The sequence below is a fragment of the Phocoena phocoena genome, chromosome 6 (assembly GCF_963924675.1).
Source record: "Phocoena phocoena chromosome 6, mPhoPho1.1, whole genome shotgun sequence".
NCBI lineage: Eukaryota > Metazoa > Chordata > Mammalia > Artiodactyla > Phocoenidae > Phocoena > Phocoena phocoena.
The window spans coordinates 111,775,974-111,789,751 of record NC_089224.1 but is presented as its reverse complement, the minus strand read 5'-3'; the positions used below and the strand labels follow the sequence as shown (position 1 = coordinate 111,789,751).

The 13,778-nt window shown below is 55.2% G+C and overlaps 1 protein-coding gene across 2 annotated transcripts in view; it reads left to right on the top strand.

The window, feature by feature from the left end:
- The first annotated feature begins 3,269 nt into the window (after positions 1-3,269).
- AK8 (adenylate kinase 8) overlaps positions 3,270-13,778 on the top strand; it is a 126,575-nt gene continuing 116,066 nt past the window's right edge. Inside the window, exons 1-3 of one of the 2 annotated variants that reach the window (XM_065879311.1) lie at positions 3,270-3,411; positions 6,065-6,149; positions 12,899-12,948. In XM_065879311.1, the coding sequence (XP_065735383.1) occupies positions 3,271-3,411; positions 6,065-6,149; positions 12,899-12,948 (276 nt within the window). In that variant the 5' untranslated portion in view covers position 3,270. The remainder of the gene's footprint in view (positions 3,412-6,064; positions 6,150-12,898; positions 12,949-13,778) is intronic. The other variant, XM_065879312.1, reaches the window with a different exon arrangement.

Below are 13,778 nucleotides of genomic sequence, written 5' to 3'. Positions count from 1 at the left end.
GCGCTCTAGAGCCCGTGAGCCACAACGACTGAGCCAGTGCGCCACAACTACGGAGCCTACGCTCTAGAGCCCGCGAACCACAACGACTGAGCCCACACGCCACAACTACTGAGCCTGCGCGCCTAGAGCCCGTGCTCTGCAACAAGAGAAGCCACTGCGATGAGAAGTCCATGCACCGCAACGAACAGTAGCCCCCGCTCGCCGCAACTAGGGAAAGCCCACGTGCAGCAACGAAGACCCAACGCGGCCAAAAATAAATAAATACATAAATAAATTTATAGAAAAGTAAAGAAGGCCGGCTTTGGAGAGGAGGAGGGCAGGTGGGTGGAGGGGTGGGACCCTGGGCAGAGGGTGGGAAGAGGGAATGTGAGCAGGTGTGGGGGCGGTGGGCAGGGCGAGGCTGAGGGCCCACTGACGGGCAGAGCTGTGAGAGTGAACACAGAAGCTTCTAGCCAAGGAAGTGCAGAGCACTCCAGGCGTTCATTCATTCGTTCATTCATTTATGCCGCAGTGCCTACCAGGTGCCAGACACCTGCAGGGTGCTGGGCTGGATACACAGCGTTGAACAAAATAGACAAGACTCCCTACCCTGGAGGGACTTTAAGAATGGGAGGCAGACAATGAGGATAAGTGAAGTGAACGGTAGTTTAGAGAAGGAGAAAAGCAAGCAGGGAAGCCAGATGGGAATGGCCAGAAGGGCTACACAGTCTGCAAGAGGGGCATTTGCAGGAGGTGGGTGGGTGAACTGGAGCTGAGATCCCAGATGGCTCGGCGCAATCCTCCTAATAACAGCTGGTTCGATGAGGCTCTAGGTAAACCCTGGACAGGCATCACCTCAGATCCTTGCTACAGCCCTTTCAGCGGGGTACCACGGTCACCCCCACATGACAGACGACAGGTGACAGAGCCGAGGTCAGGCAGCTAGGACGGGAGCAAACCAGCTTCCCCACTCAGTTCTGCCCGACTTTATTTAGCCTGGGATCTTGGATACCTCCCTTCCTTCCTCCGCCCCCCAGCCCCCAGTGATGGCCCATTGAGAGAAACACGCCAGATACCAGATTGACTGTGGCTGGGGGTGGGGAGTGGATACCAAGGGCCTGCACTACCTGGACCCTTGGGCCTTGCTTCCGCTCGAGTGAGACTGTTCCCTGTTCCCCATCGCAGAGCAACGAGGACTAGCGTTCAGGGGGCTGCCCTGTGTGCCCAGCTCCCTGCCACCCTCCTGGAACTGCCAAGTTCTCTAGGGATACAGCAGCCCTACCTTGACTGGTGGCCCCAAGAGCCCCTGAGAGCAAAACCGACTTGGTTCTTGATCCTATCGACTTGTGACATGCGCACCAGGAGTATTGTGAGAGGAGCTGTAATAAGCTATCCAAAGTGATCGCCCCTTGAACAAGCGTCACTGCAGCCAGATTAGTCTGGATGAAAGGCGCAGGGTGCAGGCACTTCTTGATCTGGGGGAGGAGGAAGGAAAAAACTGATTATCCGATAGGGTTTAGGCTTTAATTGATTTGTATTTTTTCAGGCTGCTAAAGAAGATTAAATCGTGGTATGAAAAGCACCTAGGGCTTAAAATAAATGAGGAGGAAGGCAAGTCATTTCAGAAATGTCCAGGAAGCAAACTGAACCTCTCCAGTGCAAATGGCAGGCTTGGTGGCTGTGTTCTTTGTTCAGGGTGAGGCAGCTTCCTTTTCTTCCCCAGCTGTCTTTGCAGTTGAATTTGACAAGCCTACCAAAGTGTGTATGTGCTCTGAGAAGGCAGTTCTGAGGGGGAGCGAGCCTCTTCCCCTTGGAGGGCATGTCTCCAGGCTGGTAGCTGCTGGAAAAGGCTTTGGCTAGGAGTCAGGACGTGTAGTTCCAGCCTGGCTCTACCTTTAACAAGTGACCTTGGCCTAGAATTTCCCCCTTTCCAGGCCTCAGTTTATCCATCTGTAAAATGAGGGAGTTTGGATTAGAGGCTTTTCAAGGGCTCTTCTGATTCTAACGCTCCATAATCAACAGCTGATGAGGAAAGAGGTCCAGAAAAGGGAAATGGCTCAGCTAACAAATTTTTACCGTTCTGAGCCTCCGATTTCTCACCCGTAAAATGGGAATGAAGGTACCTATTTCTCACGGTTGGCGCAAAGATTAAATGAGATATATTACTAATAGTAGCCCCTATGCATTGTGCACTTACTACACACCAGTTACTGTCTAATACTTCTGACATATTAGTTCATGGAAACCTTCCATAATCCCCACTTAATAGGGGAGGAAAGTGAGGCACAGAGCAGGCTGGCACAGCTAGTAAGGGCGGAGCCAGGATTTGAACTCCGGGGCAATCTGTATTGACTATGCCATACTCCCGCTCCATAATGCTCACATTACGGTAGCTCCTCCTAAGAATAGCAACGGACAAGAGCTAGAGCGCCCAATTCAGTGCCGCGTCAGATACCAGGCTGCCCACCGGGGATTAACACGATTCGCAGACCTCCTTCCCCCCTCCGCGTCCCACCCCAACTCTCTCTCTCAGGGCAGCGGCAGCAGCGGCGGCGCCCTCCATTCTCCACCCCCCTCACCCTCCAGTTTCCAAATCCAGGGCTTGGGTGGGCCCTCCCCGGGCCTGCTTTAACCTTGCTTGTCCTAGAGCGGCCTTCACTCACAGAGCGCCCTGAAGCTGGAGTGTCTCCGTGTCTGTCTGGGGCCCCGGAGGGGCGGGGAGGCCCTTCCCAGGGCTTGGGAGAAGGGGTGGGTGGGTTGGGGAGATCTGAGGTGAGAAGGGGCGGGGCCATGGGCCAGATTGTTACCGCCGGTGCCATAGCAATCGGGTCACGGGGCAGCCCCGCCCCTCCCCGGGAGCAAGTGGCGGGGTCTCGGGGGCTCAGAAGGTGCAAGCTGGGCTGAGAGTTTCCGACGGGACCCTCGACCCTCCCGCCCCTCCTTTTTCAAGCACCCTGCCCCACATCTACTCAGCGTCTTCATTTTAAAGATGGGGAAACTGAGGCCCTGAGAGCATAGCCGGGGTGGCTCAAGGAGCTCCTAACTGGGGTCTCTCAGCACAGGGGGTCCCTATCAGGGGACACCTCTGACCTCAGAAGGCCACAGCTGGAGGAGACTTGAGGTGCCCCGCTGGGGGCGCGCAGAGGGGCGCGGACGAGGCCAGGGCAGGGAAGCACTTGCCCCAGGCGGCCGAGCGCGCCGGAGGAGGAGCGGGTGCCCGGGCCAGGCTCCAGCCTCGCCGGTGGGCGGGCGCGACGCGTGCTGATGACGCAACGGGAGCGGCGCGCGCTGATGACGCGAGGCCCTAGCGACAGCGGTCACCAGGGAGCGGACGCGTTGTACGGCGATATGGACGCGACCACCGCCCCGCACCGCATACCCCCGGAAATGCCCCAGTATGGGGAGGCGAACCACATCTTCGAGTTGATGCAGGTGACTCGGGCAGCCCTGACCTGTCGCGACACCAGGCGGTGGCCGGGGAACCTCTTGCTGCGGTCCGGCTGCGCGCCGGCGACGCCGCATCAGGGAGGGGGTCACGTTTGTTACCCAAGAGGACGCCCAAATTGGGTTGTTCGACTCCTGTGCCATCGAGTCCCAAGGGACCGCTCGACCAAAAGATGCTCCCTGACCCTCCCTGGAGGGAGGAAAGGGGGCAGGCCATGCTGGCCATGATTTGGTCCTGGCCCCGCCCCAGTCAAGTCCATGATCTGGAAGAGGTCCCTTCCTTTTCTCAGTTCCCCCATCTGTGAGACGCCAGGTTGCAAGAGGTGGTTTCCAAGGGGCTCATCTGGTGCTGACAATTCCCAGGCCGTCTGCAGTTGTTGGTTTCTGAGCTGGGGAGTGTCTGCGTTGAAGGTGGCCCTCTCCGTCCTCTGAGAGGGCCACCTCCTGGGACAGCAGCCCTGTGGTTTGGACAGCAGCATTTCCTACCTGACCCTTCCTCCTCAGGGCCAAGAGTTCAGGGCACCTCCCAAGCCCTCATCCTGAGTTCCTGACCTGACCTACCTACTCGCTGTGTGACCTTAGGCAAAGCCGTGCCCCTGCATGTGCTCCAGGTTTCCCTTCTGCTTCTTGTGGAAGTAAAGGCTTTCAGGAGCCGAACTGGAGGAACTGTCAGCCACTCCGAGGTTCTGAGGGCCAAAGGGAAGCTGGAGCATTTGTCTGCTCCTCCGGGTATACCCCATCCCCAGAGGCACCTCCTTAGCGATGCCAGTGGCCATTTGAGCCTCTGACAGCTCTGAGAGAAGAACTCAGACTAAGAAACCTGAGTCTCCATCTCTCCAGCAAACACAGGCTTCCTTTGGAAAGTGTTAACTGATAGAGGGCACACGAGAGATTTCTAAAACTGAGTGGCCAATCTAAGTAAAGAAGATGGCTAGCCGAGTCCTACGTCACCGGGTGGTGGGCAGGATGGGGCAACTCCTGGGAGCACTGTGCTGTGCTCTAGAGAATCTGGTGTATCTCATAGCAGTTGTTGGAAGGAGCAGCCTGAGGAAGCTTTTGGTCCAGTAGTTCCAGTCCTTAGTCATTTGTGTGCTCCCTCCATGATTTTTACCATTTCCATTTTCTGGCTTTTTTTTTTTTTTTTTTTGCTGTGCAGCGAGGCTGTGGGATCTTAGTTCCCTGACCAGGGATTGAACCTGGGCAACAGCAGTGAAAGCACTGAGTCCTAACCACCGGACTGCCAGGGAATTCCCAATGTTTTTATTTTTAAATAATTTTAGACCCACAGGAAGTTACAAAAATAGTACAGAGTTCTGGTGTACCCTTGATCCAGCTTCCCCTGGTAGTAACATCTAAGGTAGCTGTCCTACATTGTCAAAATCAGGAAATTGACATTTGTACAATACTATTAACTAGACTACAGACCTTATTTGGATTTCATCCATTTTTACCAGCACTCATTTAAGGGTATGAGTCTATGAAATATTATCACAGGTATAGATTCATATAACCAAAACCAGATTTCCATTTTAACTTAATCATTTCTTTAAATCAACCCACTTTAAAACTATTAACTTATTTCACCTCATCCTAAGCAATATCCTTGAAATCATAGGTTTGACATACTGATTTTTCTAATACACGTTAGATATGCGACTGTGTACGAGTGAAATTTATTCATCTGAGAACCATCTAAAATCATCTCACACCGTCTCACCAGTGATACATGACTAGGGATCTCGTCCAACTGTGCCTTTTAACGGGCAGGGAACCTGAGGCCCAGAGAAGGGAAGGGTGTTGATGGTGAGAAGCGGAGTGGGGCTAGGACTTCTCGTGGTTCATGCTGTTTTTTACTGCCCTGCTCTCCCTCTGCCCCCAAAGGGCTACAGCCCCTCCCTGCTTGTCCCTAGGGCATAAGGCTGCTCCTTAGTGCACCGGCCCGGCTGCTGTCAGCCACCTGGTTAATTTCTGAGCCTTTTGTTCTGGAACCGTGGAAGCTGCTTTCCCTTAGAGTTAAATAACCAGACAATCCCAGGACTCTTTTAGATATCTGTTCCACTCTGGAGGGACACAGGTAGCAGCGATGGCCACGTCCCCCAGCAGACGTCCGCGTGGGGCACCTACTGGGATTGTGGCGGGCACTGGGACAAGGGGGAGGCGATAAAGGGGATGCATGGGGGCTGCAGGAACATATGACAGGATTGACCTAGTGAGTATCTTCGGGAAGGTATGTTTCCATTGAGGCCTGAGGAAAAGTGTTCCAAGCTGAAGGAACAGCATTTGCTAGGGCTCTGAGGGGTGAACGGGTGCAGCGTGGGAGAGAAACCGAGAGAAGGCTGGTCTGGGAGTCACCAAGGAAGTGAGGGGCGAGGGCCCCGAGACTGCCTGCTCTGAGTCAGGGGCTCCATCCCTCCAGCTCCGCCTCCGTCCGGGTGCCTCCCCAGCAAAGCCCACACGGCCCCTCCCTCACGCCTCTGCTCACAGGGACCCAAACAGATGCCAGCTAGGGTGGGGGGCAGGGGGGAGATCAGGCCCCGTAACTGGTATCCACTGCGACACCAGGGTGCTGGGCCACCTGAGCCTGGGGCTTTGGGTGCTCACGCAGGTGCTAACCACGTGGGTGTCTGCCCTGTGCCCACAGAACCTGCTGGAGCAGCTCCTGATCCAGCAGCCCAAGGACCCCATCCCATTCATGATTAAGCATTTGCAGCGAGACAGTGATTACGGTGAGCACTGGAGTGGGCCTCCTCCCCCCTCCCCCGCTGTCTCCCTCCCCTCCCCCTCCTGGGAACCTCTGGGAACCGCTCTGTCCTCCCCGTGTCTAAAGGGAGGTCAGAACAGGGTGGGGAAAGGTTTTGCCAACTTGGGGAGGTGGTTAATTGAAAAACGCCTTAATTTCTTTTGGAGCACAACTCATACAAATTCTCCTGCCAAGTGATTAAAATGAAAACCTCAGAATGGCCCGCGGAATTAATTATTAATACCTCGGCACGCCCCAGCTGATGTCGCCTGTTGGGTTTAAGCTCTGTGATCACTCCACTTGTCAGGTGTAAATGTGGTTTCTGGTCTACCCAGACAGGCAACACTCGGGTTTTCCTGATGGTCTTGTTGTCGGCGCCCGTTAATGAGTTCCAGAGCTCCCTAAACCTGGCCCAAGCGAGCGCAGGCCGACCAGACCCAAGGCCGGAGCCCCTCACAGGGAGGTGGGAGAGGAGGCGCTTCGGCCCACGTGGAGGCTCGTTGCCCTCCTGTGTGAGCTGTCAGGGAGGCCGGTGTCTCGGAGCTGTGATGTTTCTTTCACTGGAGCATTAGCTGCTTTGAAGGAGCTACCAGCGCACCAGTGAAGTGAGGGCTTGGTGCGGTCGAGAGGGATGGAGGCCTGAGGTGCCCCGTGGTGGGGTTCAGAGGCCTAAGATGAGAGGGGCTGCTAAAAAAGAAATGGGGGGCTCCCCTGGCGGCGCAGTGGCTGAGAGCCCGCCTGCCGATGCAGGGGACGCGGGTTCGTGCCCCGGTCCGGGAGGATCCCACGTGCCGCGGAGCGGCTGGGCCCGTGAGCCATGGCCGCTGCGCCTGCGCGTCCGGAGCCTGTGCTCCGCAACGGGAGAGGCCACAACAGTGAGAGGCCTGCGTACCGCAAAAAAAAAAAAAGAAATGGGGAGAGAGGAGACTCCAAGCCTGCAGGTTGCCAGGGACACCTGGCCTCTTCCGCGTGGCCTGGGCAGGGTCAGGGCATCGGAGTGAGGGGCCGTTTCAGAGGCTTAGGCAGGGTGGTTCAGTGTGGTGCAGAGAGCCCCAGGAGTGCCATTTTCTGAGCCTCCAGGGAGGCATGTTCGAGAACGGACTCTGAGTGTGAGCGCGTGTGCCCCAGGCGGAGACCGAGCCGGGGCGGAGGTGACGGAGGTGGGGGGTGCAGTCTGCCCTGCGGAGAGTCTTCTAAGGGGCCTCCGTTCCCTGGTGCTCTGGTCGGGGCGGGAGGGAGGCTCACCTGCTCTGTGGGGCGAGAAGCCCCCTTGCTTCCTGGTGGTCCCTGCTCTGGACCCCAGCTTGCTGCCCTGGCCTCACCAAGTGGCCTCCGTTGGCCAGAGGAAGACGTTCCTGCAGCCCCCTGCCCCCCGGCTGTTCGCGGGGCCCGGTGTTGCTAAGTTCTGTTACTTGAGGGCTGCTGGGAGCACTTCTGCCTGTGTTCCCTTCTCGTACTGCCCCCGCCCAATCAATACAGCAAAGCAAAGTCAAGAGAAGTAAAAGTTGAAGGCCAGATAAAGGTAAAGTAAAGTGAAGTAAACTCAAAGTGAAGAGCGAAGCAAAAGCAGGGAAGCGCAGTTCAAGGAGGTGTCCCTTCCCGCCACCCCCCCCAGGGGGCCTCCAGCACATCTGTGCTCACATCTCCTAGTTAAGTGCGACGAAATGGCGAGAGATCATTGCTCTCTCTCGGCCTCAGTTTCCTCCTCTGTAAAATGGGCACGTCTGGTAACAGAGATGGAGGCGGCAAAGGTCCGGCCCCATCCATGGCGACTGGTCAGTGACACCGTGGGAAGGGATGACAAGGCCCTGATGCTCCCGCCGGGCTTCAGGTGGTGCCATGCAAGTGTCCACTTGTGAAAAGCTTAATGAGGATTTTCTAAATGAAAACCATACTTGATAATAATACAACCATTTGAACCCTAAGTTGGGTTGGGGTGGCCCTTGCTACTTATGGTTTGAAAAATTCCGTTTAGGGGCGTGTGTGCCACGCTGTGTGTTCTACCACAGACCTGAAGGCTTCGTTAGTCTCCCTGCTAGAAATTCAAGAGCCTGAAATTTGAGGCACAGTCCATCTTTATGCTTTAATCTTGCTCCTCTGTATGCGGAAATGATTTTCAGTGTCCAACTATCCACTTGACCGGAATTTTTAAGTTCAAATGTCATCTGATGCAGTGCAGTCGGCATGGGCGGGACCGTCCTCTCGGGTGCTGGCCTTACAGCCACCTGTAAGAACCTGCTCCTCTGCCCTTTCCCACTTCCCTCCACCCTCCTCAGCACCCCTTTCCATTCGTGCTGGGGCCTCCTTTCCAAGGCTGCCCTCCATGGAGCCCTGCCTCCTTTCTCCACGTCACACCTGCTCTGTTGCTCTCCAGTAGGGGTGGAGAGTTCAGACCCTCCCCGTTCAGCTGGAGCTGGGGGCCAGCCTCCTGGCTGTCCTCCTCCATGGCTGGAGTCCAGGCTTTTGGTCCAGGTGCTCTCTCAGGGAGTCGAGTCACTGGATCCCAGTAACCACTGTTTTGAGGGGTTGATTTGTTCCCTGAGCCCTCCATCCCCACTCCCAGGCCTCGGGCTGGCAGCTCTGAGGGTCGCTGGCACATCTTTGCCTCTTGGCGCAACCACTTAAATGAAGAGAGGGGCATCTCTGAGTTCCCCTCCCGTGCCCAGGCCTCCACCTGCAAGTGAAGAAAAATGTGGGAGAAAGAGGGGGGCCGGAGGAGGAGGGGAGAAGACCATGCTTCCGGAATTTCTCTATGAGAGGGCGAAGGTGAAAAGAGTTTCACCCAACTCTTGTGGTTCTAGAAGAGCACAGGAAGTGCACAGGAGGCCTGGAGAGGTCCCCTGATGTCCAGCGAGCACTTCTGCAGCCCCGGGCTAGTGGGTCGGTCGGTCCTGCCTTCTCCCGGCCATGCAGTGGCCCGTGTTAACTGCAGCCGGGCGTCGGGTGGGTAGGGGTTCGCTGTGACGCACGGTGGCACGGCCAATGGCGAGTGTAGAGGGACAGAAGACTCTGGACTCTTGGCGGTGAGCGTGCATGTGAGGGAATGGGGAGCCGCCGGCACAGGGGCTGGCAGCCCCTTCGCTGCAAGAAAACCAGATTTAGTACAAAGTGAGCATTTACAGTAGCCCTGGGCAATATGAAAGAAGACGATGGTGTGTATAATGGTATGTTTCGTTTTTTATCAAACGTTTGTCCAAGAAAGCTGTGTATTAGAGCTCCAATACCTAAGGGTTTTCTTGTGAATTTTAAATCATGCTCCTTGTTAAACCTCAAAAGGCTCTGTGGATGGAAAGGGTTTTTGATTTCCTTTGAAGTGGGTTGAAGAAGTTGATTACTCTTGGCAGTCAAGCAGCCTTTTATGACACTGTTTATAAATAATTACTCATGAGCAGGCCTGGAGTTTCAAGGTGTTAGATTTTAAGAAACTGAAATTAATCACATAAATGTGAGCAAGAAATTAGGTGGGGAGAAAGGCCATGGATGTTCCCCTTTTAAAGTATTTTCATAGACGTGTACAATTTGGGTGCCACTTACAGAGCCAGGAAGGGGAGGGCTTCCCCAGCAGCCATGGAGCCTCATAACTTTTGTCAAGATGAACGTGCAACCTGGGAGTCAGCTCGTTCCCAAAATGCTCTTGTCAAGGTGCAGCCAGCCCCTTCTGCCCGGTCCCTCAGGCCCTGGGCCTTGTTGCGTCTGGCCCAAGTTCTAGGGAGCTTCAGCCGAGGCCTGGGGTTGGAGCCCTGCAGAGGCAGCAGGGTGTCGGGCACCTGAGCCAGACCCCCATCCTCCCCCCGCCGCCCCACCACCCTGTCTTCTTCTGGCTTCGGCAAGCAGGCGTTCTCCCCGCGGTCCGAGCGAGCTCTTTGCGTCAGCGCACCAGTCCCCACCGCCCGCCCTCGACCTCCCTCCCTGCTGCCCTGATCCTGCCCCTCCCCGCCAGCCTTCTGTGGCATCCCAGCTCCGATCTCCCCTGACCAAGTGTTCCCCAAGCCACCTGGTTTCCAGGCTTATCCCATAAGCAGTGTTTTCCACCTGCTGTGGCTTCTCCCCTCAGGTTGCAGGGCCCCGGCAGGCCTTGCCCCAGGTTACAAGGCCAGAGCAGAGAATGGGCTGTGAAGCCCCACCCTGGCTCCCACCCCCACAGCCGAAAGTGCCTTGCCTGCCCTGGGCCTGTGCCCTGAGCTGCTCCACTCAGTGGAGCCCCGACTGTGGACACGGTCTGGGAGGTGCTGTCCTTGGCGGCCCTGCAGAGCCCGGCTCCCGGTGGCCGTGGCCGTGCGTGAGCGGCGTTCTGGACGCAGGCTGCAGTGTCAGGGGCCCAGTGTGTGCAGCGGTGTGCGCTGCTCCGCCCACACCCCTTGGTGGCCTCACGTGGGGCATTGTTCCTGGTGGGCGGCCCGGGGCCTGCCTCCCGCCTGGGCAGGATTCTCTGAGCCATGCTGGCCTTTGAATAAACCCCTCTCTACCCGACTCAGCCTCATCTGGTTCCTGCAGCTTGCAACCAAGAATGCCAGTTGGCAGAAGATGCCTTTGTGAGGAGGTAGTGATGGTGGAGACAAGGGTAACCAAACACTCAGTGGCCACAGAGAGGGCGGCAGCCGAGGAGGAGGCCACCAAAGGTCCTGCTGCGTGTGTGGCTCCTCGCAGCCCCGGCTGCGGGAAAGCAGGGTGAGACTTGGTTGCTGCCGCCTGGGGACCCGCTCAGCTACTCAGCAGGGCGACAGGACTCAGCAAGGCTGCGGCAGCCCCTTAATCAGGAGTGGGGTGAGAACCTCAGAAGAGGAAGCCAGTGGGGCTGGGGGGTCGGGGCGAGGAGGACATTCCTGACGGCGAGGTGACGGGTGACAGCGTAGGGACATGGGAAGAACATCATCAGAAGAGCGAGGAAGTCCAAGGTCAAGGGAGAGGATTGCTCGGGACTCCTGGGCGACCTTCAGGGTCCCCAGCTAGGCGAGGCTGTTCGGATGCCAGGACACATCCCAGCCTCCTGGTGAGGGTCAGGCCCCTCAACAGGGGTCCAAGGGGACTTAAAGGAACACAGAGCCCCTTGGCCAGAAGGACACTGGCAGCTGAGTCCGTCCTGCTGAGGAGGCCCGGAGGCTCCCTTGCCGAGCGTGACCTGGAGAGAAAGGGTATGTGCAGGGGTTTGCGGAGCTGGAGCCTGGCCGCACCTCCTGGCAGCAGGCCAGGTGCTGCCCCGACCGGGGCCTTCCTGTCCCACATCCCTGATTCACATCACCAGCCCCAGGAAAGGCTTTGGGCTTCCGAGAAGCAAGTTGCTGACGTTTCACAGCAGTGGGGCCAGTGGACCAGATTTAGAAACACGGACGGCGACAGTGTTTGCTCTGAGGCCGCCAGCTGGAGGCACACAGACATCAGGCAGCAGCAGGAAGCTGTGACGTGTGTCTGACATCCTCCGTGGGCTTGAGGAGAGGCAGTTCCCTCGCGGAGACGGGGCAGAGGCCGGCCCTCCCTCTCAGGTCTGGTCTAACGCGATCACCTCGCGGCCCCGGTGCGGGCCTCAGGCCACCTTGCGTTCCTCGGCCGCATTCAGCCCAGTGCGAGCTTGGATGAGGCGCTCGATGAGTATTTGTGGAGTGAATCAGTGAATTATCCTGAACTTGCCCTCTGCGTTTCCCCTGAAAATGAGAAGGTGCTGTGAACTGGGGCACAAGTCTGTTTAAACCCAAGCAGCCTGGCCAGGTGTATCATGAACTCGGGGGCCAGACCCTCTAGTTCCTTCTCTGTGTCCACTCCCAAACTAGGAGGTCGTCCACCTGGATGAGGCTCCCTCTCGGAGGCCTGACAGCAACGGGCCCCGTGAGTTGCTGTGCGCACCTGTTCATCCTTCCCCGTGGGCTGGGGCCGGGCTGACAGGCAGAGGCAGAGGCCTGGTTCCCCAACCTGGCTGCTGCACCCCTCGCTTCCCGCAGCTGGGCGAGGGATGACATCATCAAGGTGGCACTCAGGGAGGAACCAGCGTGGGTTCACCTGTCCAGACACCACATTACGTTTCCTTTGTTTTGACCCAAGCACACGCCTTCCAGCACTTTTCTTAAGATGCTGGTTTTTTTTTTTTTCTTTTCCAATGGCCAGTACCTACTCGCTAGTCTGGTAGTGTCTTCGGGAATTCTGCAGGGTCGGGAGCCTTCCAGACCCAGGAGTATCACACCGAAGCCAGTGGTTTCCATCCTCATAGAAATGCCCGTATTTGAAAACAAAGCCTTTTCTATCTGGGGTTTTTATAAATTTGGCCCATACACTCCAGGCTTTTCCCCATTATTTCCCTCTGTAAAATGATGGGGAATACAATTTGCTAAATAAAAAGGCACAGACATTAAAAAAAAAAACCAAACCCGCCTTTGAAGGTCGATTTACATAAAATACAGCTTTATTTGAGAGCATGTCCCTGAGACAAAGTCCCTGTTTAAAATGCTTTATGGTGTTTGAAATCCCAATTGTTCTTGATATTTATTAGTTTGGCAAACAAGTTACCCTGTCCACATCCCCTTGGAGACAGAAAAATAAACCATCTCAGTGATCATTTACCTCTCTAAACACAGAGAGTATGTTCTGTGGTGGGAGCATCTCGGAGCCACTGGGTTACAAACGACCGCGTCACTCCCAGAAAATGAAATCTGGGGAGGAAAGAAATACATACACCCAGAGCTCTGCAGACGCGGGAGGTTGCTTTGTCATATTGAATGGTGACACTCAAATCTCTTTATTCCACAGTGCCGAAGATTATAATACTAGGTCCACCCGCCTCGGGGAAAACAACTATAGTAAGTGTATCATATTAAGTGGTAATACGGGAGTATCTCATTTGTCCTGCAGAGACAGAATGAGACTGCACCTCTGCGAATTTTCAACATAACTGAGCTTTTCTTCATCTTTTCTCTCTCCTACTTCTTACCTTCTCATGACAAGAGGCAGTATGTGTTTGTAGTAGAAAACCTAGAAAATACAAAAAACAAATGTAGAGTTCCCCAACTATCCAGAGATAAGCATTCTTTGAATGTGTGGGATATTCCTTCCAGGGTTTTCTCATGGCTACATGGCCACCATCCTGGCAAACCCTTGGTTCCATCCTTAGGATACATTTCTAGAAGGGGAAGCGCTGGGTCAAATGGCACACACATTGCAAAGACTTTTGGTGTGGAATCTTCAGATTCACTCGTAAAGTTTTAATTATGAAATGTTTTAACCAGTCAGAAAAGCAGAGAAACTACACCAGAGATACTCACGTGTCCCACTCCTGGATTTTACAGGTACTTATCATTTTGTCGTATTTGCTTTGACGACTTTCTCTCCATTTCAAAGATAGTAGAACTTTAAATATACGGCAAATACCTCACGCCACTTCCCTCACTCCGTTTTGTCTCTCCCTCTTTGGAGGCAACCCCTGTCGTGAAGCTGAAGCTTCATTCCATGTATGGTTTTAATCTTTCGGCTCCATTTTAAGTGCCAAAGCATCTTCAGTTATAATCATCCGAGATGGAACTCTGTGTTTGCAAAAGCCTGGTTAGTGAGCATCAGGTACCATAAGTTAATGATAAACAAGAAGGTCCTACTGTAGAGCACAGGGAACTATATTCAATATCCTGTAACAACC